General features: G+C 44.8%; 1 protein-coding gene across 1 annotated transcript; it reads left to right on the top strand.

The window, feature by feature from the left end:
• The first annotated feature begins 524 nt into the window (after window positions 1-524).
• Window positions 525-24,673, top strand: lonp1 (lon peptidase 1, mitochondrial). Its single transcript, XM_034081410.2, has 21 exons — window positions 525-1,484; window positions 2,413-2,501; window positions 9,507-9,626; window positions 9,743-9,908; window positions 13,080-13,193; window positions 13,291-13,352; window positions 14,020-14,149; window positions 15,175-15,258; window positions 15,349-15,417; window positions 15,502-15,653; window positions 19,064-19,202; window positions 19,304-19,482; window positions 20,447-20,534; window positions 20,755-20,877; window positions 21,017-21,133; window positions 21,301-21,441; window positions 22,234-22,399; window positions 22,481-22,558; window positions 22,636-22,763; window positions 23,596-23,760; window positions 23,979-24,673. Exons 1-21 carry the CDS (start codon window positions 963-965, stop codon window positions 24,132-24,134), a joined length of 2,988 nt encoding a protein of 995 aa, XP_033937301.1. The 5' UTR covers window positions 525-962; the 3' UTR covers window positions 24,135-24,673.
• The last annotated feature ends 447 nt before the right edge of the window (window positions 24,674-25,120 follow it).

Below are 25,120 nucleotides of genomic sequence, written 5' to 3' on the forward strand. Positions count from 1 at the left end.
GTGTGTGTGTGTGTGTGTGTGTGTGTGTGTGTGTGTGTGTGTGTGTGTGTGTGTGTGTGTGTGTGTGTGTGTGTGTGTGTGTGTGTGTGTGTGTGTGTGTGTGTGTGTGTGTGTGTGTGTTCGGGCTGGGTTTCGCTGTGTCTCACTGTCTCACAGACGGCCACTGGGTTCATAGGGAGGGGGGGGGGGGGGGCAGGAGCTCCAACAAGGCGTTTAGGACAGAGAGTGAATACACAGACTATACAGAGATGCTGTATGAGAAACCAATGTGAGTTTGGAACATTGCACAGTATACATCTATTCAAGTCAACAATGGAATTATGATCAGTAGAAATGGCCATGACATGGGACCTTGCACAAGGTAAAGTTAGCCCATGTGTATTAACTGACCTCTCATTACCAAGTTAGTAACACCACCAAGGGCATGAAAATAGGTTGTTTTAACTACACAGTGAATACTGTTTTGTTTTTATTCAAATGATTAGAACAGTACATAAAATATACACGACTGCTACTAAAACAAGTTCTCAAATAATAGAGATAGCTCAAAATGAAAAGTTCAGTTTTTTAGAGATGAGAGACAAAAACATCTGCCTGTCATAGTATATTAACATATTTTTTGAAATGCTCAAACAGGACATTTATTTTGTAGGCTTTAAATATATGAATAATGTTTATTGTTCTATTTGTCCTACTTGTATGGGGGTTCGGATGTGCAGGGGGAATAACTGGCTGATTTCCATGTAATTTGATTTTGAGTAGTATGAATAAAGGTATAGAATAACATAACAAATGTGCCACCCTGCGCTATTGGTAAACCATTTATCTGGCTAACCTCAAACTTTTCAATTAACCTTCAAAACATTCTCTAGCAGTCGTTGCATAAAAACATTTGTGAACCGACGTCATCAAACGCTGCCGGAAGAAGGTATGTCACGTGCGCTAGAAAGCTCCAGATCAACATGGCGACCTGCATGAAGATGCTCGGCGCTGCTGGACAGCTCCACAGAAACTGGGCTAGTTTAATGAAATTAAAATGTCCCGGCAGCAGCAGCGGCATCAGTCGGACCCTGTGGACCGACACACCCGCACCGAGCCGGCTCCAGCCCCCCCGGTTCTCCTCCAGCTCTCCGCTCAGCACCGCGATGACAGCTGGCTGCAGGCTGACCGTCAGACCTCACCGCTGGATGCGGGTCGGTGCTGTTCTCCATGGACGGACCGAGCTACTCTCAGCGAACTCTCCACCTTACTGGGTCCAGGACAGGATGTACGGGAACCGGGCCGGCGGTGCGGGGTTCTCCGGGGACGGAGGGGACAGTACCGGCTCTGGGGGAGAGGAGTCCGGGGGAGAAGGGGGAGTACCGTATAATGGACCACAGATGACGGCTCTCACCCCCATGATGGTCCCGGAGGTATTTCCGAATGTCCCGCTGATCGCTGTGAGCAGGAACCCGGTGTTCCCCCGCTTCATCAAGATCATAGAGGTGAGGGACTGTGCTGCGTTCAAGGACACGGGATGATGCAACCACACAACAACATGTAATCTGTGGAGGAAAACTCATCATCTCTCTCTTACTTTATCTTTCATTTCATTTCATTTCAAACCTTTATTTAACCAGATTGGTCCCATTGAGATCATAGATCTCTTTTTCAAGGGAGACCTACAAAATCTTAATGGCTCTATGTGTCTCTTTCATATTATATCTGACTTTCTCTCTACATAGTCTATATGTCTCTCTTTATCTGTCTCTCTCATATGTATCTGTCTCTCTAAAATTACAATTTAAATAGCTTTATTGGTATGACCATAATGACATTATTGCCATTTGCCAATGCATTTTACAAATATGACAACGACAATAGCATCTTTACATGTTCATTTGGAAAATACCCTTAAAATATTCCCCTTAACATAAATCATTATATTGCAGGATATAACACATATTCACATAATACATAACAAAAAATCAAACAAAAGACATGTAAATTGAGCATTTCAGATAGATTCCCTCATGTTGTGAAGGCAGACGCATAACTCGTCTCTCATGTCAAAGTGTGTGTCTGTCCCTCAGGATGTGGCATGTTGAAAGGGTAGCAATATTCCTCTTCTTCTCCTACTAGTATTTTAAATTTTGAGATGTCATTACGTTTTTGAAACCTGGGATTACAGAGTTAAATACATGTTAGTTGTTTCATTGAACGTTTCACATTTTAGAAAGGAGTGCATCTCTGACAAACAGCTTCTTTAAATATGGAAAATATGTTGATTAGATGTGTAAGACAGAAAATGTATTGTGGATGGAGACTATTATGACCAAACATGTTGGGTACATCAGATATTTCAGCAGAAGACCAAAGCTCCTAGGTGTGTGTCTTCAGTGCTGAGTCGCAGTGCGTGTTTGTTGCTTTCAGGTGAAGAACAAAGAGCTGATGGAGCTGCTGAGGAGGAAGGTTCGTCTGGCCCAGCCGTATGCCGGAGTCTTCCTGAAGAAAGATGATAGGCAAGTGGAAACATGGCTGCTGTGATCACTGATGGTCGGAGCTTGAGCACTTTTTTGTGTGAAACTTCAGTGTTAATTGGTTCTATTTCGTATAAGGCTTCGCCCTCTAAGGCTATCGCTATTGGGTAAACCCCACTGCACGTGTGCAGCACTGACAGACTTATTCCACGCCCACCTACGACGTGGGCCCCACCTCCGGGCTCACTTCCGTATAAATAGGAAGTAGGCCCTACAATCCGCTCCTACTTTTCTTCAGCACTCCGTTGCAGAAGCATTGACAGGCAAAAACGGTTCTTTTGAGAGCTACCTCTGAAAAACAAAGATTCCTCCTAAAAAGCTTTGTTTTTCTAACATGGAGACTGGACAGGAAAGTCAAGGTTGCGTCAGGGATTGCCTCGTGTGCGGGTCGGGCTACATCATGAGCTTTGACAGGCACTCACAGTGTGAGTCCTGCCTGGGAATAGAGCATGCGAACGCTGCTCTCATTCCCAGGGTATCATGCTCGCATTGTGCCCGTCTCCCGCTGGCCCTCAGACAGCAGAGAGCGGACGCTCTCGCTGCTGCAGCTGCCGAGGACGATTGGCACGTCCGGGAGGACTACTCCGGGGACAAAGCCATTGATTTTCTGGATCAGAGTGGAGGGCACGAGTCGGACGACTACGTCCCCTCTATACAGGGATCAACGGGGGATTCCCCCATTATCTCTCCCCTCCGGACGGAGGAGACAGATAGGGAAACCGGTGTAGGTCCGGTGTATGATCCGTGATCCCTATCTCCGCCAACACGGCATTGCCGTCGATTGGCGGGATTCTCCTGGAACTGCCAGAGATCATATCCAAGGCGGCCGCCTGGAGAAATCTCCCCGTTCCCCTAGCTCGGGAGAGCTCGCCGCCGGATGATATGTCCGGGGTGTTCTCCCGGGTACACAGGGTCAGGAGGGACCCGGTCTGGCCACGCTTCCCGGCCATAAGGAAGTACCAGGAGGGGGCGGCAGCGGACCCTGGAGCCATGAGGTCTCCGATAGGGACATACGTGCCTCTCACGAGAGTGGAGGGACTCACGGACGTGGGTTTCCCGACCGTGCCTCCACTAGAGCCGAACCTCACGGCATTCTTTGGGGCTAGGCAGGCCAGCTCGGTTTCCGGACGGCAACCCATGCTGGCTGCCACCAAAGACAGGTTTGTCGCCAAACAGACGGACCGGATGCACCAGTGTGCTTTCCAGGCGTCAGCGGCGGCAAATAACATAGCGTTGCTGACAAAGTCCATGGTGGAAATGTCAGAGCAGTCTAAAACTATGTCCTCAGGGGAGGCTGAGGAGATAGGCAAGGCGGCCAGTACTGCACTCACCCTGTGCGCAGCAGTCGCAGTCTCGCAGGCGCGGATTGCGGCATGGGCGACACAGGTCCACCGGTATCCCTGGCTACAGCAGGGGAATATACCGGAGGGTGCAGGAAAAGATCTTCTGGAGGCTCCAATTAGTCCGGACGGACTATTTGGACCACAGTTCCATGCCATGGTGGAAGGTATGAAGTCTGCTTCAGAGCAAGCAGACGACATAAGGTGTCATGCTAGCTGGCTACAGGACAAACGTCCGCAGCGACAGCAGCGTCAGCAACGACAGCATCCGCAGCCCCCGCTACAGTCTCAACGGGGGCAGAGCGGGCAGCGAGAGCAGCAACGGCGTCAGCACCGCCCTTCGGCAGCTGCAGGCGCTCCGCTCCTCCGCCGCAGAGACAGGATCTGCAGGCGGTGAGTCGGAGGGGAAGGAAGAACCCCCGCTCCTGGTCTGCTCCTCCGAGAGAACCTCCGAGGAAGCAGAACAGAAGATGACTCTTTGGGGGGGGTTATGTGGGAAGAGAGATTGGTCAATAAAAATGATTCAAATCTCAACAGTGTGTCTGTAGCACCTGTGTCTCACGTATCCCCCACACTAGTCAGGCCGGTTGCTATTAATCTATTGATTAAAAAGCAGCGGGACTTGTTGCATAATCCATCTGCTGTTAACCGGTCGGTTAATAGACAGAGGGACTCGCTGGTGGAGCCAGCTGTTTCTAATCGAACGGTTAGCAAACAGCTAGGCTCGCTGTATTTAACCAGTCGGTTATAAGACAGCAGGGCTTGACATTTAAATCGGCCGCTTCTATCCTTTCGGGTAACAAGCAGCACGATTTTTCCTCTGTCTCAGTTGTGCCTACACACAGTCGTATTAAGCCTAGCGCGGCTATTACGCACGAGGTGAAAAACACTGCACACACCTCCACGAGTTGGAGCATAAACCCGCCTCAGGGTCCTGTTTATGAGCCTTCTCATAAACAGAGACAGGATGAGAGTCGGGGTGTGATGCAGCGTGTGGAGACCCCTTCACAGCCCTTCAGGGTGGGGCCCCCCTTGGGTTGCGTCACGAGCAACGGCGGCAAGGGCTCTGGCATGGCTAGTCACCATGACTACCACAGCACAACAAAAACAAGTACGCCCGCTCTCAGAGCGATGCTCAGAGTGGAGGCGGCTATGTTTAATGGACGGATGGATGAGCAGGCTGATCAGCAGAGGGTACTCTCTGCAATTTGCAGTTCAATGGGATTCAGGAAACACTTCTGTCATCCCAAGAACAGTGCCTGGCGCTCCAGACGGAGCTGCAGGAACTCCTGGTAAAAAGTGCGATTTCCAGGGTTCCTCAGGGGGAAGAAAATCGGGGGTTTTACTCCCGTTATTTTCTTATCCCGAAGAAGACCGGGGGATGAGACTCATCCTAGATCTGTCAGCATTCAACAGAGTGATACGGAAAAGACCGTTTCACATGCTGACAATCAAACAGGTAATGGAGTGTGTTCACCAGGGAGATTGGTGCACCTCTATAGACCTGAAGGATGCTTACTTCCACATAACCATCATCCCAAAACATAGGAAATTCCTGCGTTTTTTCCAGGGAATAGCGTACCAGTTCAATCGACTGCCGTTCGGATATTCCCTGGCTCCACGCATTTTTTCAAAGTGTGTGGAGACGGCGCTGGAGCCGCTACGCAGAGGAGGGATGAGAGTGTTATTTTATCTGGACGACCTGCTGTTGCTGGCTCGCTCCAGAGAGGAAGCTGCTTTACAGACGGTACAACTCGTATCTCACCTGTCAAGCCTGGGTTTCATAATCAATTGGGAGAAGAGCTGTCCTCTTCCCTCCCAGATCATCATGTATCTGGGAATGGAATTCAACTCAGCCCGCATGAGAGCACGACTCTCACAGCGGAGAGTGGAGAATCTGACAGCTCTCCTCAAGCGCGTCACACCCGGCAGGGTGGTGACAGCCCTTTCCGTGATGCAGCTGTTGGGCATGATGTCAGCTGGTCACGTGGTGACCCCCCTGGGTCTCCTTTACATGCGGAGACTTCAGAGGTGGTTTATTCGCCTGCGCATCGACCCCGTGCGTCAGAGGAGACGCAGGGTGTGCATTCCGCTATCCGTAGGGTTAGATCTGACCTACTGGAAAAATCCCCACATCCTGTCAGTGGAGGTTCCCCTCGGCAGAGTGACGTCACACACCTCGGTGTTTACAGACGCATCGCTCTCAGGGTGGGGGGGAACATGCATGTCGCAGGCAGTGGGGGGGCAGTGGCCGCCGCACATGTCCCTTCATATAAATGCGCTGGAATTACTCGCCGTATGGAGAGTAATTCAGCACTTTGCCCCGTTGCTGTGGAATCATCATGTATTGATTCGGACAGACAACAAGACGGCGGCAGCCTACATAAATCGTCAGGGAGGTGTACGATCAGCGCAGCTGCTGGACACAGCCAGGCGGCTGTTGTGCTGGGCGCGCACACACATGCTCTCGATCAGAGCAGTGTATATTCCCGGCGAGCTGAACAGAGGGGCAGACCTCATGTCCAGAGGAGGTTCTCGACAAGGGGACTGGAGCCTCCACCCCGAGCTGGTCTCCCAAGTGTGGAGCAGGTTCGGGACAGCAGAGGTGGATCTGTTCGCGGGAACGCGCAGTGTGCTCGCTGGTTCTCCCGTTCGCACACAGACCTTGGCCCAGGGTGTTACTGTACGCTTTCCCACCAGTCCCTCTGATCCCTCGGTTCCTCGACCGAGTGCAGGAGGAGCGACTGATAGCGGTCTTAATAGCCCCGGAACGCACGGGAGCGTCCTGGTTTCCCTGCATGCAGCGGATGCTGTCAGGGAGACCGTGGGAAATTCCGTAGCGGAGGGATGCTCTCTCCCAGGTGGAGGGAGCAATCAGCGGGCACCCAGTGTTAGGCCAACGTTTGTGGGCATGGCCCCTGAACGGGAACACTTAGAGGGGCTCGGCCTCTCTCAAGATGTTGTGAGGACTATTCAGGGTCTAGAGCCGCGTCCACCAGGGCGTTATACACAACCAAATGGACGGCGTTCCAACGGTGGTGTGTAGGAAAAGGCGTGGACCCCGTGGCGTGTCCCCTGCCTCTCGTGCTGTCATTTCTCCAGCTGTTGCTGGACAGGAAATTGGCCCATAGCACGATAAAAACGTATGCGGCTGTCATCTCGTCATGCCATGTAGGGTTTGGGGTCAGCACGGTGTTTAGTCACCCGCTGACAAAACGTTTCCTGCGAGGAGTACAGAGACTCAGACCGGTATCACGCGCTTTAGCGCCTCAATGGGATTTGGCTGTAGTGCTGCACGCACTAAGTAAAGCTCCTTTTGAACCATTAGATCAGGTTCCCCTGAAGTTTCTGTCAGCCAAGGTAGCTCTGCTCCTGGCTCTGACGTCAGCTAACAGGGTGAGTGATTTGTCTGCTCTCTCTGTGGCTCCGTCATGTCTCCAGATCCAAGGAGATGGCAGCTCAGCTGTGTTACGCCCGAACCCGGCGTTTATGCCGAAGGTGATCACAAACTCGTTCAGATCGAGAGTGATAACCTTGGATGGCTTCTTTCCTCCTCCTCACACATCAGAGGAGGAAGCCACATCTCATCTCCTCTGTCCCGTGCGCGCGCTGGCATGCTATGTTACACGCACGGCTGCGTTACGCAAATCCCAGCGTCTGTTTGTGCATTACAGAGAGCGCTCATTAGGGCAGCCTCTGTCTGCACAGCGCCTGTCACACTGGCTGGGTGAGGCGGTGTCACAGGCGTATGTTTCCTCTGTGTTGGATCCCCCGGAAAACATTAAAGCGCACAGCACCAGGAGAATATCTACTTCTACGGCATTGCACGGAGGAATGACAGTGGAAGACATTTGCACTGCTGCATCTTGGTCTTCACCCTGTTCGTTTATTCGTTTTTATTTGAGGGATGTCTCCCATTCCTCTCTGACACACTCAGTACTGAATAGCCTTCCAGATTGAGGAATATCGGGGTTTTTCCAAATTGCAGGCCTCTCTCCTGCCTGTCGGCATGTAGAACGCGGCCGTTGTTCCCCTCTCTTGATCGTTTTTAACAAGTAAGACTTAAAAAACTCTACTTTTTAAACGACAGGTAGCCCGAGTAAGCCTACCTTCGTTCCTTGATGGGGAAATATTCATTTTTTAATGCTATATTCCCTGGGAACGTGATGCTCCATTTACGCACGGCGAAATGGACATGGGTTATTAACTGAGTAGGTGTGTTTTGTGCTTCTGGTAACGGACGGAACCAGTGGGGCGTAGACTACATCCTGCTTCGCCCTTAACCCAATAGCGATAGCCTTAGAGGGCGAAGCCTTATACGAAATAGTACTAGGGTTACGTATTGTAACCCAGCTTCTATGAGTATAGGCGCAGCCCTCTAAGGTTCGGGCCCCACTGGTGCCGCGAATAGCTGAAGAAAAGCTGTGGGAGCGGATTGTAGGGCCTACTTCCTATTTATACGGAAGTGAGCCTGGAGGTGGGGCCCACGTCATAGGTGGGCGTGGAATAAGTCTGTCAGTGCTGCACACGTGCAGTGGGGTTTACCCAATAGCGATAGCCTTAGAGGGCTGCGCCTATACTCATAGAAGCTGGGTTACAATACGTAACCCTAGATCGCTTGTCTGTATGCTCAACATTTATTTTTGTTGCAACTTCACAATAAAAGCTTTGGATCGATTTGCCAATAGGAGACTTTTATTTTGAATCAGCTTCAGGAAGTGAGAATCAGGTTTATTTACACATTTGCTTTGGTGCACATGTAAACACAATAAGATGAATTAGGTTTTAAAAAGGAGCAAATATAGAAGAAGTATATAAACTATTTTTACATTTACAAATATAAAATAAATGTTTACAATAACTACATATATATAAACAAATTTCAAAAAATAAGTACTGCAAGAATATGACTAATTAAATATGTGCAATAAATCAGAAATTAAAGTGAAAGAGTCGTGCACTTTCAAAATAAGTATTATTGAACATAAATCTGCAAAATGATACTGTATAATTTGCCAGGTTATATTTTGTAAGAGGAATGGCTCACATGATGTAACGCATAGTAATGTGGGAGGGGTTAACAGTCAGACTGTTTTTGAAAGAGAGTACATTTCTGTGACATTAGAGGGGCTTCATTAGAGTCAGAATCATCTTTAAAAACAGGTTTATTGCCAGCCAGGTTCACACATACACATACTTGCTTTGGTGTATGTGTGGTTCATACATAGACACAGTAATATACATTTAATTGTAAGAATAAAATATCACTTTTATAAAAAAAACATTAAAAAATATAGAGAAATATTTACACAAAATCTAGATATGCAAAAAACTAAGAACAGAAAATATAATTGGTTGTCTTTTATTTGTCATTTTTTACAGTAGTTATTTTTTAGTATATTTATTTTTGGTTATTTTCTTATAATTTAATTTCTCTTACTGTGTCGATGTATGCACCATACAAGCAGATTCCTTCCTGGAGGACTTGTTTTCATCTTATCTTAGGTCTGCAGATAATTTCTAAATATATCTCATCCATCATTTGTATCTGCTTGGATCTACTTTAATGGGCAGTGTGTCATGAAGACTAATCAATGAGTGCAGTGACCTGTGAAATGGGCTAACAACACGTCTGTGTCTCCTGCAGTGATGAGTCAGATGTGGTGGAGTCTCTGGATTCCATCTACTCTACAGGCACCTTTGTCCAGATCCATGAGATGCAGGACCTGGGGGACAAGCTGAGGATGATCGTCATGGGACACCGCAGGTTAGAAACGGGCGTAGTCATTGGTTGGATAGAAAATGTATAGACTTTTTCTTACATGGCAAACAGTTCCCGTACCTTGTGTGGACCTCTGCTCTTTACATGTTATCCTTTGTCAGGATCCGGATCACTAAACAGCTGGAGGTGGAGCCTGAGGAGGTGGAGGCGGCCCCTGTGTTGTCCGAGTCTGAGACAGAGTCCCAACCCAAAACAACACCCAGACGCAGATCCAAACAGAACCGCAAGGACCCGGCGGCCCCTGCAGCGGAGCAGGTCCAGGAAAAGGTTTGTGACATCTGAAGCCTTTACACATGCTGTCAGTATGTAACAACAACAACAACAACAACAACAACACGTTCTCCATCTTTGACCTCCATCGTCCATGGTCAAAATAGCCTGATTTGAGCTGTGTGGCCATGAGTGTATTTCTTCAGCAAACATTGATTTAAGCTTTGAGTGCTGTTCGGCTAGCCTCCGCACAAAGACCACCAGACTCTGGGATCATTTTTTTTATCACAAAGGCAATAAGACTGGAGACTCCTGAACTCACCACTCACATACTGTATGTACAACTTGAAATCTGAAATCCTTTATAACTGTGTGAAAGACCCACATGTATGCACAAGTTTTAGACCAATATCACTTATAAATTCAGAAATCAAACTTTAGGCCAAAGTAATAGCTCGACGATTGGAGAAAGTCCTTCCAACATTAGTTCATTATGACCAAACATGCTCTATGAAAAACCGATTCTCATCAGATAATATCAGGAGATCATGTTATTCATTTAGCAGCAGACATAACATCGCCTTGCGCCGTATTATCAGTTGATGCTGAAAAAGCTTCCGATAGGCTAGAATGGCCATTTTTGTGGCATACAATGCAAATAATGGGTTTTGGGGAAAAATGTATGATTATGTTGAAGATCCTATATAATAATCCAAGTGCTATGGTTCTGACAGGCAATCAGTGGTCACCTAGATTTCCAATTCTACTTGGCACACGGCAAGGCTGCCCTGTCGCTGCGCTTTTACATTACATTACATGTAATACATGTCACTTGTTAGACGCTTTTATCCAAAGCGACTTGCGTACATTCAGTACTGTGGGCAATCCCCACAGGAGCAATTTGGGTGAAGTGTCTCAGGGACACAACGACATGCTGACTGCAGTGGGATTTGAACTTTCCCCCTGATTCGAAGTCCAGCACACTATCCACTTAGCCACAGTCTCCAGCGCTTCTGTTTGCAATTTCTCTAGAACCGCTTGCACAGAAAATAAGACTATCCAAAGAAGTAAAACAGATAGTTGTAAAAGAGACAGAGCACAACATTTCGTTATATGCGGATGATCTACTACTGTACTTGGACGAGGTACCAACTACGCTTCCTAAGCTGTTAAATATCTTTACCCAATATCTGGTTACAAGACCCATTTGAATAAATCATGTCTTTTACCCCTCAATAGTGCCATGGTTGAACTAAACCTAAATACAGAATTGCAGATTGTCCAACACTTTAAGTATTTGGGAATTGATATATATGCCTCATTAGACACAATAGTAGCAAAGAACTACAAAAGAATGTATACAACAATTAAAGATGACCTAAAAAAGTGGATTAATATAACAATTTCTTTTGCAGGACGCATTTCAATCATAAAGATGAATGTTCTACCAAGAGTCAATTTCTTAGCTAGTATGTTGCTTTTATCTCCACCAGACGTTTTTGGGACAAACTTCAGAATAGGATTTCAAAATATATTTGGAAAAACCAATACCCAAGAATCAGATACAAAGTTCTACAACATGACACAAACAGTGGAGGCCTTAATGTTCCCAATCTCGAGCTCTATTATTATTCCTTCACGCTTCGAGCCTTGAAAAACTGGATTGAAAAAAAGCAATCCAACTCCCACAATGGCAAACCCGAGGATTATCTTTCTGACATAACCAACGACAACAACTTGATGTCCTTCCAAGAATTGAAAGACACGTATAATGTGCCTGGCTCTTCTTTCTTTTTCTATTTGCAACTACGTACTGCCATGCGCACATATGGAGTTCCTTGGAATCAACCTCTGCCAACACATCAATTAGTTAAGGTCATATTGACAGTGTGATCGGCACTACTTCATATATATATATATATAAAAAGCTGCAAGATAAATGAACCGGATATATTGGCATCTCCGCAGTATGGAACGCAGATCTAAAAAATGACACGCATACTATTGATTGGAAGAGAATATAGAATAATATCTCCTTAACATCGCGTAACCACAATCACCAATTGATACAGTATAAAATGATACACAGATATTACCTGCCAACCAGAAAATGCTGTCAATTAAGGATGATTCCAAGCCCCATATGTACAGATGGTTTATGAATGTACTGCAGTAAGAACGTTCTGGAAACAAGTTATTGACATTGTATCTGAGATTATTGGAGTTCACATACCCGGTCTCCCAAGTATTGTATTGTTGAACGATGATTCTTCTCTTGATCTACAGAAACATCAGAAAAGGGTGCTTTTCGCTGGTCTAACAGCAGCCAAAAAAAGAATTGTAATACGATGGAAACCCCCACATACTTTATTTATTAAGCAATGGATATCATCCTTCCATGACCTACTAATCTCAGAGCTGTCAATCACTTCTGCCAATAAGGCTAAGGGGGAAACATTAGAGGCTATTCAAAGAGCTGCTGGTCGGGTAATATCATTCATGTAAATGATGATTGTACATATACGCACACCTTGGTGCAAGTGTAGATTATTAGGAGTTAATCTCAATTCAGTTTAAACAGATGAGATGTTATGTGGATACATTGTTATGCTATAACATATATAATAGATAGATGAACTCAGACGATTGCTAACAAACATCAGGTAGGATTTTCTGTGAAATGGCAAGATGGGTGGGAAGGGGGGGGACGGGTGGCATGGGAAAGGGATTCCCTATATTTTCTTTTTGTATTATTGTCTATATCATTTTCATCTGTGTATATAAGTCCCTTTGTGAGGGCAAAAAATATGTTGCAATATTTAAAAACATAAGTTAATTAATTAAGACAATAACACCTTTGAATGAAATATATAAATGCAATTACATTACCCAAAGCGACTTACACTTAATACTGTGGGCAGTACCCACAGGAACAATTTGGGGTGAAGTGTCTTATCAAATCAGCACTTAAAGCAAAGAAGTCAAGTAAAGAATTACAAACAAATAAAAAGGTCGCTCTTTCTCTCCGTTCAGACATATCCACATTTTTCAGAAACTGTTCTAGAGAAGCCACGAAAGGGCAATGAGAGTGCTTTATCCAATGGGGAAAGTCACCTAAATAACTGTAGTGTTTACTTACTTATCATTAGACGTTAGCTGTAGTTCAATGATGATGAATTGTAGTTCATATGAGGTTGTGATTTCAGCTCGGTTGTTGTTTTTTGTCAGATTTCAGAAGCAGACGTGACTCCAGAGCTCCAGCCTCTGTCCTCCTCTGACATCCTGATGGTGGAGGTGGACAACATTCAACACGAACAGTTCACCGTCACAGAGGAAGTCAAGGTACAGAACTCACATTCCAGGGAACCAACAGGAGGGAAATGGAAAGAGGAAGAAACTAATCTGATGTGTGTGTGTGTATGATGTGTGTGTTGTGCAGGCGCTGACCGCAGAGATAGTGAAGACCATCAGGGACATCATCGCTCTGAACCCACTCTACAGGTCCGTCCTGACTCCTTACTGCACTATCTGTCACAATCTGTCATACATTTTCATTTTGGTTGTGATTATTTAGATTTATACGAACATAGTAACACTTTAGCCTGTTCCTATTTTTACATAGAAAGAAAAATATGAATACAAAAACAATTCAATAAAATGGAGCAGGTGGAGAATTGTATGCACAGTACGGCAACATCATTGTAGTAATGCATTTACACACTGACCTCGCTTTTTTAAATTAACATTCTTTAGTTTGCTATTCGCAGATTTCGCACTTAGCCTTTAATGTTCTTAAGGCAATTTCGATGTAACTTTTAATTTGCCTTTCTATGTGAGAATGTAATGTGAGTATTTGATTAAGTCTCAGATCAGCAGGAAGGAATCCAAAGGTGATGATGCTAAAATATAGTGTGTGTGTGTGTGTGTGTGTGTGTGTGTGTGTGTGTGTGTGTGTGTGTGTGTGTGTGTGTGTGTGTGTGTGTGTGTGTGTGTGTGTGTGTGTGTGTGTGTGTGTGTGTGTGTGTGTGTGTGTGTGTGTGTGTGTGTGTGTGTGTGTGTGTGTGTGTGTGTGTGTGTGTGTGTGTGTGTGTGTGTGTGTGTGTGTGTGTGTGTGTGTGTGTGTGTGTGTGTGTGTGTGTGTGTGTGTGTGTGTGTGTGTGTGTGTCAGAGAGTCGGTGCTCCAGATGATGCAGGCTGGGCAGAGAGTGGTGGATAATCCCATCTACCTCAGTGACATGGGAGCAGCTCTGACAGGAGCCGAGTCCCAGGAGCTGCAGGACGTCCTGGAGGAGACCAATGTGAGTATGTGCATGTGAGCATATACAATGAAGCTGCAAAACCAGCCAGTTACACTTCCACAACTCTATCCTAAACGGAAACAATCTATTTAGATGTGCATAATCACAAATGGATTATTGCTGCCCAGTTTTTCGTTGAGCCCATCGGCCACTAGGGGCAGCATTTAGCCCATTCCACAATTGAACAAAAATACACATGGCTCAGTTTGAGTTATTGAGACAGTTTTAAGTGGGATAATTGCCAATACACTTCTGGTCTTCTGATAAAGAACTGCAGCTTTTCTATTTACATGTTTTATATCTACACACACACACACACACACACACACACACACACACACACACACACACACACACACACACACACACACACACACACACACACACACACACACACACACACACACACACACACACACACACACACACACACACACACACACACACACTCTGTAGATACAGCTAAATGGATATATTATAAGTTTGTACAATGAAATGAAATGTAAGTAAAAACTAAGTAAAGAAAATATAAATAAACAAACAAACAGTATACATAAAGTTTATATACACATATATCTATAGAGTACACATAATACAAATACACAATATAAATATACACAGAATAAGTTAGTCTCACTGTAGCAGACTAACCTACTGCTACTAGATAAACTATAAACATAGGATAAATACGAGGATGTGTGAAAAAAAGTAGAATTTCTAAAATAAAATGTAATACTTTTTGCATTATACTGTATACATCTCTATAGTGTATTCAATATTTATAGTTGTGTTAATAGTGTTTGTGACCTATTGAAACTGTATATACTTTGGATATTTTGTATCTGTCAAATATAAATACTTTAATTATACCTATAAATTAAACTGCACTTTGCTGCTTCTTTTGCACTTCTGGTTAGAACTGCAGTTAGTTGTCCCAGTGCAATGATAATGAAGTTGAATCTAATATAATACCTTCTTGATGTGTCAAGTGTACATGCTGTGAAAGCTGCTGTGTGTCTCTGCAGATCCCCAAGCGCCTGTACAAGGCTCTGTCTCTGCTGAAGAAGGAGTACGAGCTGAGCAAACTGCAGCAGCGGCTGGGCCGAGAGGTAGGGGCTCGTCACTGAACATGGAGGCTTCATACACCGCTCTGCTGCACCCCCCTCACTCCTTAATGTGTGTCCCTGCTCTGCTCACAGGTGGAGGACAAGATCAAACAGACCCACAGGAAGTACCTGCTGCAGGAGCAGCTCAAGATCATCAAGAAGGTAGAGAAGAGCGTCCGTCTGTCCGTCACTGTGTTCCTCAGACCTGCAGCTTCATGTGTGTAATCTGTGTGTGTGTGTGAGCAGGAGCTGGGTCTGGAGAAGGAGGACAAAGAAGCCATCGAGGAGAAGTTCAGAGAGAGGCTCAAAGAGAGGACGGTCCCACAGCACATCATGGACGTCATCAACGAAGAGCTCAACAAACTGGGGCTGCTGGACAACCACTCCTCAGAGTTCAAGTGGGTGTTGTGTATTTCTTGTCCAATCAGTGTAAGACAGTCTTTGAATAATTCTGTCATTTGGTTGACTTCCATCTGGATACTTCATGACTACCTCTCTAGGTAAACTTAAAGTGTCGTTTATATTCGTAAGTTCTTGTTTGTTTTTGTATTGTTATATTCTAATTGTTACAAATGGGTTCACCCTATTCCAGGTGTTGACATGATTACATGTGATAAATCCTACATTCAATTTTGACTGGCAAGGAAGATTTGAAATGCTTTATTTTTTCATAATGTTTTGAGGAAGTCACTTTTCTCAGCAGGTTTGCTAGTGGTTGCACAATTCATCAACATTGCATGCATGCATGCATGCGTGCGTGCGTGTTGGATCGTTGGAGCTATGAGCAACTCAAGGCATATGCTCGAACGGGAGCTGCCTGGACGCTGCAATCATGTTCCCACTGTCTGCTTCCTGCATCAAGTCAAGAGCTCGGCGCAGTTGTGGCGAAATGTCGCTCCTCTGTTTTCATTTAAACAGCTCCTTATATCCGTTTGCGCAGCTAGCTAGCACCAGATGCTAACAACAACAATGCACGTAAGGTCTCTCTCTCGCTCGCTCGGGCCACACATACCAGGGTTCGTACGGTCATTGAAAACCTGGAAAAGTCATGGAAATTCAAAATGCAAATTCCAGGCCCTGGAAAAGTTATGGAAAACAATATTTTTCCCAAAGTTTTGGAAAAGTCATGGAAATGTAACTAAAGTTGCGTCAAATATAATTTACATTTAATCTAATCGTCGAAATAATCTGCGGTCGCGAGCTGTTATGTGCCATCATGACGCGCATGGTGTTATTTTTTAATATATGAAGCGCGAGCTGTGTGCTCGAGTCTTCCTGCCTGTCGGCTGAACTCTGCTGCTCCGGGATGAGGGTCAGCTACATTATCTACGGTGCGTTCGTTAACTGTGCGGAGTCACTGTGGCACAGACTGAGCCGCTGGTGAACAGCTGTTAGATCAGAGCGGCAGAGCGTGATGTGAACTGAAACGTTTTTCTGCTAGCGAGCATACATTGTCACTATCTGCTAACGTTAGCTTTAGCCTTCGTTTTCTAATAGTTTTTTTCATAGACTATAAACGGAGGTGGTATAATTATAGATATTGTGCTAGAGTAAAAGTAGAAGTACTCAGATCTTGTACTTTAGTAGAAGTACTCAAATCTTGTACTTAATAAAAGTAGAAGTACCAGAGTGTAGGAATACTCTATCACAGTAAAAGTCCTACATTCAAAATGTTCCTCAAGTAAAAGTAGAAAAGTATTATCATCAAAATATAGTGAAAGTAGTGACAGTAAAAGTAGTCATTGTGCAGATTGGTCCATTTCAGAATAATATATATGATGTGTTTTATAATGATTGATCAAAGTGTTCTCAAAGCTGGTGAAGGTGCAGCTAGTTTGAATGACTTTGTATACTGCAGGGTAGCTGGTATTAAATACATGTAGTGGAGTAGAAGTACACCATGTACCTCTGAACTGTAGTGCAGTAGAAGTACACCATGTACCTCTGAACTGTAGTGAAGTAGAAGTACACCATGTACCTCTGAACTGTAGAGGAGTAGATGTACCTCTGAACTGTAGAGGAGTAGAAGTACACAATGTACCTCTGAACTGTATTAGAGTAGAAGTATACCATGTACCTCTGAACTGTATTGGAGTAGAAGTATACCATGTACCTCTGAACTGTATTGGAGTAGAAGTACACCATGTACCTCTGAACTGTATTGGAGTAGAAGTACACCATGTACCTCTGAACTGTAGTGCAGTAGAAGTACACCATGTACCTCTGAACTGTAGTGGAGTCGAAGTACACCATGTACCTCTGAACTGTAGAGGAGTAGAAGTACACCATGTACCTCTGAACTGTAGAGGAGTAGAAGTACACCATGTACCTCTGAACTGTATTGGAGTAGAAGTACACCATGTACCTCTGAACTATATTGGAGTAGAAGTACACCATGTACCTCTGAACTATATTGGAGTAGAAGTACACCATGTACCTCTGAACTGTAGAGGAGTAGAAGTACACCATGTACCTCTGAACTGTAGAGGAGTAGAAGAACACCATGTACCTCTGAACTGTATTGGAGTAGAAGAACAAAGTAGCAAAACATTGAAATACTTAAATAAAGTACAAGTATCTAAAAATTGTACCCAAGTATAGTACTTGAGTTTATGAACTTTGTTACTTTACACCAGATGCCATAAAGATAGAAAGACTAAGCCTTGCACAGGCATGACAATACATGCTCAACAGTGCTGCCAAAATTATAAACTGACTGCTACACAATTAAAATAAATGCTATTATATATTTCTATTAGATGTGACTCTTGGGCGTTTCTGTTATTATTAACTGCTGCTTTAGTTGTTCTGACTGCTAACATCCTGTTATTTTAAAGCTGATATTCCGTGGGGTCGGGGGGCTCGGGTCCTTGTCACCTTTTTCATACCTGATGAGTTTGCATCCCTGACTACAGTTGCTTCAGCGTGTAGAAGCTAGTAAGCCTACTATTGGATTTGTTTTTAGATAGGCACTACATGTTTCATATGCAGACCTTATTTTCCTGTTCCATGTTAAAATAAACTATTTTCAGTGGTCATTTTTTTTTGGTCATGGAAAATGAGGTAAAGGTCATTGAGAAGTCATGGAAAAGTCATTGAAAATCATTGGTGAAAAAGTGTATGAACCCTGCACACACCCTCCCGGTCCTCCCGATGGCCAGTCGGTGCCTGCCGGTGAGCGTGGAAGTGTGGTCTGCCACAAGCGGGCGGCAGGAGCGGGGCTGTCAGCAGCATCAGCTTGTAGATGGTATTTTAAACTCGATGCGCTCTGAAACTACGGGGCGGCCGAGGAAAAAAAATACACATGCGTTAATCGCGTTAAAATAATTAGTGGCGTTATTTTTTTGTTATTATTAACGCGTTAAATTGACAGCCCTAATTAAAATACAATTTTCATAAAGTTTTGTGGAGTTGCAGAGGTATTCCTGCCTACCAACTGTATCCTTTGATGTTCGGTACAGATCCTATTTAAAAAAAATCACACCATAATAACTTATTCTATGAAAAAGAGAAGTATTATATTGCAATTTCAGGTAAATAAATCAATAAATAATTTCAGGTAAATACTTTTTTTTTTTTAATCGTGCAGCCAGGGTACATAGGGTGTGTTTGAGAGAGAAACACGCACAGTAGACAGAACTTGGATGCATGTAAACGGGTCATTATTGCAAAAAAGATTCCACAGGGAAGCTTTAATGTTGAAATGTACGTAGCTTAGCTTCATCATTAGTATGCCGCTGTAGCTCTGTCAATATAAACGACCAATGAGGATAAACAAACCAACCTCAACAACTGCTTTGTGTTTCAGTGTAACCCGTAACTACCTGGACTGGCTGACCAGCATGCCCTGGGGGACCTACAGTGAAGAGAACCTATCCCTGGCAACAGCCAAAGACGTTCTGGAGGAAGACCATTATGGGATGGATGATGTCAAGAAGCGCATTTTGGTTAGCAACACACAAACACATAGCATCCAAAAGACGTTAACATATCCACACATCAGAGCTTTTTCTGATGCAGATGAGCATGCCCTCCTCTCTCTCTGCAGGAGTTCATCGCAGTGAGCCAGCTGCGGGGCTCCACCCAGGGGAAGATCCTGTGCTTCTACGGGCCCCCGGGTGTAGGAAAGACCTCCATCGCCCGCTCCATAGCCAGAGCCCTCAACAGGCAGTACTACAGGTTCAGCGTGGGAGGCATGACTGATGTGGCCGAGATCAAAGGACACAGGTGTGGAACGCTAAACTGCTTTTATTATTACGGAACGTCCTAATGATGGCTTACACTGTCAGTGTCACACGCATGGCTCCCTCTCTGGGCAGGATTGGGTCATTCAATGGGGGAGCATTTGGATAAGGACTAGAAATAACTGGATGTGATGAGTTCCAACTACAGATGCACTAAGAAAAGGCAAAATGTTAAAGAGGCCCCATCATGCTTTAAGGGGTTTTCTCTTTTCTGTAGTATATAGGTTTATGTGCATGTAAATGTTCTGCACAGAGCCAGTCAGCTAACCAATCAGAGCAGACTGGGCTCTAGAGGGTGACGAGAGGTGCTGCAGCACAGGCAGTATGAGAACAATAAAGAGCTTTTTGAACATTAAAGCATGGAGACACGTCCCAGTAGAGACACACAATGCAAATATAAACCTGAAAATGAGCATTATCTGTCCTCTTTTACATTTTAAGAAAGACTACACCTCCGCTATAATAAAGTAACATGTAACCTATTTTGAAATAACATCATTTGAAAATATATGTATTTCTAATATGTTAACTAATAAAGAGCAGGCTGTGTCTTTTTATAAACGAGCATGTACAGGCTACGAAATAAATTATTTAAATTCCTCCTCTCTGCTAAAGCTGTGGTTAAGAGATGACAGGACCAGAAGCTGGTTGCTTGCAAATTAGCCACAGTATTAGCATAATGAGTTTGGTATGGCTGCGTGAAACATATTGGTTGTTGATAAAAGGGGACAGCAAGCTTACTGCGAGTTAATGTGCTGCTTATTCAGTAAATGTTTCATCAACAGCTGTTACTGCTTGCCTTACTGGTGGATTTAACATCATATTGTGCAAGAATAATTACATCCAATATGTATCATCCACATACAGTTCACAGTATGATGTGAGTCCCTTGAAAATGAAATATGGGGGCATGCTTTATCTTACATGTGATGTGGGTGTGTCTGCAGGAGAACGTATGTCGGTGCGATGCCAGGGAAGATTATCCAGTGCCTTAAGAAAACCAAGACCGAGAACCCTCTGGTGCTCATAGACGAGGTCAGTATAACATGTCAGTTATCTAGCTCTCAGCAGCACGGGAGCGGGAGTCAATGACTGTTTGCAGAGCCCTGAAACACTGCATCCTCACCACAGGACCTTGTTTATGTCAAGTTTATCGATATTGAGCGTTTTGCATGTCAAAATAGAACAACATTGACAAATGACTCCCTTGAATCCCTAGCAACACTAACTTGGTTCCCAACATATCCCTTACCAGGTGGACAAGATGGGGCGCGGTTACCAGGGCGATCCATCCTCTGCCCTGCTGGAGCTGCTGGACCCCGAACAGAACGCCAACTTCCTGGACCACTACCTGGATGTTCCTGTAGATCTGTCAAAGGTAAAAGCGTGTCCTCTTGTGTACATGTCCCAAGTCACTGCTCCGTAGTGCGCAGTGAAGCTCCTGTGGAGGTTTCCTCAGAGCAAAGTGAAAGGGTCAACGTTGTGTAAGCCTGCCTCTCTCGTCTGCTCCATTCAAGATTCTGTTTATCTGCACGGCCAATGTGATTGACACCATCCCAGAGCCCCTCAGAGACAGGATGGAGATGATCAATGTGTCTGGATATGTGGCCCAGGAGAAACTGGCTATTGCTGAGGTAACACCAACGGATATATATTCATAGTTCCTCATTTCATGCTATTTTGCCTGGTGCTGTTGGTCAGTGTTATAGCATTGTCATGACGGTGGTGGTGTTTTCTCATAGATTTGGTAAGAAGTAGTTTGTAGAAAATGTACTACATCACTTTTTGTCTGTGTATCCAGCAATACCTGGTCCCTCAGCTGCGCTCTCAGTGTGGTCTGACTGAGGGAAAGGTTTCCATCTCCCCCGACGCCCTCAGTCTGCTGATCAGGCAGTACTGCCGGGAGTCTGGAGTCAGGAACCTGCAGAAACAAATAGAAAAGGTAAGATGCTTCTTCTGCTCGAGCTGTTTTCAGAGCCAGAATACGATCACAGACCTCATCAACATTTATCAATCAGAATGTGATGCCCAAAGTTCGCTCGGGACCCCAGACTGAAAAAAAGTCCCCACCCTTATCAGGGAGGCCCTACTTAATTTTCACAGTAGTTTTTATACTGTTTTGACCGCTTGTGTTCAATTTTCACCCCAATGTATTTATATTGTGCTAACTCGTGCTACACACTATGATAGGCATGCCTGTCCTCTCTGTGAACACACACATCTTACGGCCGTGTCCACAGAGCGCCTTGGCAGGGTGCTGGGCATCTCCCAGCGTTTTGTTATAGGATCATGATCTGCGAACGAAGATGAAAGTAAAAAACACTCACCGGCAGCAACCCCTCAGTGCCCCCCCCCCGGCTGATCTGCTCCACATACCGGCCTTCCGGTCTTTGTTATGACGGCTTCTATTTAAAAGACACAGTCAACACCAAGCTTCTCATATTTCCCGTGTGACGTCACCGGCGCTTTTCTCAAAAGGTGAAATATGAATCCAACAGTTGCTAAAACGGTGTAGCACTAAGAAAATAGAGGTCGGGTGCAGCGCTTGAGAAGGTGCTGTGTTGACCCGGTCCCTGATGCTGACACTGTGAAAACCTTAACAATACATTATTTTAGTGAACACTGATGGTACTCTATTTTCTAATGCAGAGTTGTTTTTAAGTTTAAGTTAATTGCTTATTCAATGGCACATCCTCCAGTGTTTTTTTTTTTACCTTTTCCGTCCGTTTCTTAGGTGTTCCGTAAGGTGGCGTTCTCCATTGTGAGCGGTGAACAAACCATGGTGACCGTTACCCCTGACAACCTGCAGCTCTACGTGGGTAAACCCATTTTCACAGTGGATCGAATGTATGACGTCACGCCACCTGGAGTGGTTATGGGGCTGGCCTGGACTTCTATGGGTGAGAGACACACACATTCACACATCAAACCAATGCCAATAAAAGGTACAACATGCTGAAGGTCTGCCTTTTCTTTTGTAGGGGGGACGACGTTGTTCATCGAGACCTCTCTACGGCGCCCTTCTGACCCTAAAGGAGAGGGCTCTCTGGAGCTGACCGGTGAGTCATTGTACAGGGGGGGGTTTGTTATGTTCAGCTGAACAGAGCATCTTTAAAGTGCTGTTGTTCCTCTACAGGTCAGCTGGGCGAAGTCATGAAGGAAAGTGCAAAGATCGCTACAACCTTTGCCAGAGCCTTCCTGATGAACCAGGAACCAGAAAATAACTTCCTGGTCAATTCCCACCTGCACCTGCATGTCCCTGAGGTAACCATGGAGAACTGCTACTGCACTATATGTTCTTAGTTTTCTTTCCACATTCTTACTGATACATTACTAGCGACAAGTAGCAGGTAAATACATTTTATTTGTGCAGCATTTCATCACGCAAGTTTGATTTGTGTTTACTGGCGTCTCTCAAACTAGCGCAAGGGAGGAGGCGGGGCTTATCTCCATGTAGACACCAACGTTTCATTAGCCATGGCCAAAATCACTCTTTCTGCTGCCTTGTACATAGTGTGGAAGTCACACAATCTTCAGATTAAGGACATACCAAGCAATTGTTTTAAAGCCTTTATATTTCTTACTGTCAGCAGTGAATCAGCTGCAAATCAAACGTGTAGCCTGAGAGGTCTGCAACAGAGTTTAAAAGCGGGAGTTGGTGTGTGTTATTGATTGCTCGGGGTTAGACAAAAAGAGGCCTAGGTCGTCAGCATACAGGGAGACTATGACAAAACATCTTAGTATTATGGGTTTCATTTTCATAGTCGAATGTCTAATATTTGTTTTTGTTTTTCTTCCAATTTAGAATATTTATTGATAGTTTCATTCACTCATAACGGTGCATCCGTGCTATCATTACTTATAGGCGAGCAAGGTCAGTAGAGAGCAGTCTTTGCATGAGATGGATCTTACTTGGCTTAAGATGTTTTCTGGACCCAGTGTTGTAGAAATACAATTTGATAGGAGTTTCGTTGGGCGGAAGATTATTCAGATTGACCTGATTTGAAAATCCTGTGATGGTATTACAAATCCACAGTAGCTGGCAGCAATGCTTCATCTTATCTGTTTGACAACAACACTTGTTACTTATTTCCAGGGAGCCACTCCTAAGGACGGACCAAGCGCCGGCTGCACCATCGTCACAGCACTGTTGTCCCTGGCAACCAACCGGCCGGTGCGTCAGAACGTAGCCATGACAGGTGAAGTGTCACTAACTGGCAAAATACTTCCAGTAGGAGGCATCAAAGAAAAAACTATTGCGGTAAGTACAAGACACACCCAGCCAATCACATCAATCATCTCAACGCCCTGAAACAGCTGAGCCAATCACAGATGTTTCTGTAGGCTAAGATTTTGGATGAATTGACAACCTGTCATAAAAAGCTTTCAACCCCACTTCTCTCAGGTTAAAGATATAATTTACATTTTTGAATTAGTATTTCTCAATAGTTTGACCTGGATTTTGCATATTCCCTTTAGGCCCGTCGTGCTGGAGTGACCTGCATCATCCTGCCAGAAGAGAACAAGAAGGACTTCTCTGACCTGCCGGACTACATCAGCGAGGGCCTGGAGGTCCACTTTGTGAAACACTACAACCAAATATACCCCATAGCCTTCCCACAGGACCAGTCTTAACCACATGTTTTTATCTACAACACTGAAACCAAGGCAAGATGGACCAAGACTTATTTTCATGGAGCTCCGGAACCAGTTCGATGCCACGTTATGGTGATTTCTATTCTGGTTATAGTTGTAGTAAATATGCAGTTTGCATCTGTTCCAAACTCATCCAGAGGAAGAGGGGCCTTGTGATCACACAGACATAACCAGCTTCAGCCTCCACAAGAACTCTGAATGTAGGAAGACAGTGTGATAGCAGAACACATCTCTGGACTGAAAGCACCTAACCAGCTGTGCCAACGATGGATATACACAGTAAAGGCCCAGTGATGATGGTGATGATGGACACTGGCCGGTCACCGCAGGATATCATGTCATCAATGATCAGAGGTCGAGGTGGCCATCTGGCTGCCAGGCAACCTCGTTACCCGCAGCTGTCATTATACAGCGCTGTGGATGCAGTCTTTAACAAAAATCTAATTTTTATATTATTATATGCAGATCTGATGATGATGATGTTGAAATAGATTAAATTATAAAACATAACTCTGCTGGCTGCTGTTCTTGTCACTTATCACTTATTGTTACTTATGTTTGCTTTCCATCCCCAAGGCCAAACTCCGGAGCTTCGGGGACAGAGCCTTCTCTGTGGCAGCCCCGAAGCTCTGGAACTCCCTCCCCCAAGACCTCCGTGAGTCTGAGTCTCTCACCCGGTTCCAGTCCCGACTCAAAACCCACCTCTTCAACTCTGTATCCATAAGCCCCCCCCCCCCCTCAACCAACTTCCTCCTGACTGCTTTTCTGTTGTGTTTTGTTTCTTTTTGGCTTTGTTTTTGTTTTGTTTGTCGACCCTCCCTCCCAAATGTAAAGCGTCTTTGGGTTCAAGAAAAGCGCTATAGAAATTAAATATATTATTATTATTATTATTATCAACCTGTGAACCTGAGTGGTTTCATTTGATTACAACTTCTGCGTAATATCGTGTTTAAAGTCTTCAAAGC

Source organism: Pseudochaenichthys georgianus, chromosome 4 (assembly GCF_902827115.2).
Source record: "Pseudochaenichthys georgianus chromosome 4, fPseGeo1.2, whole genome shotgun sequence".
In the NCBI taxonomy this organism is placed as follows: Eukaryota; Metazoa; Chordata; class Actinopteri; order Perciformes; family Channichthyidae; genus Pseudochaenichthys; species Pseudochaenichthys georgianus.

Bases quoted from the DNA above. Each gene is read 5' to 3' on its own strand.
- lonp1 (XM_034081410.2), top strand. From the start codon at position 963: ATGGCGACCTGCATGAAGATGCTCGGCGCTGCTGGACAGCTCCACAGA. The intron at 9,627-9,742 runs GTTAGAAACGGG...ATCCTTTGTCAG, and splicing joins ATCGTCATGGGACACCGCAG to GATCCGGATCACTAAACAGC. The intron at 13,194-13,290 runs GTACAGAACTCA...TGTGTTGTGCAG, and splicing joins CCGTCACAGAGGAAGTCAAG to GCGCTGACCGCAGAGATAGT.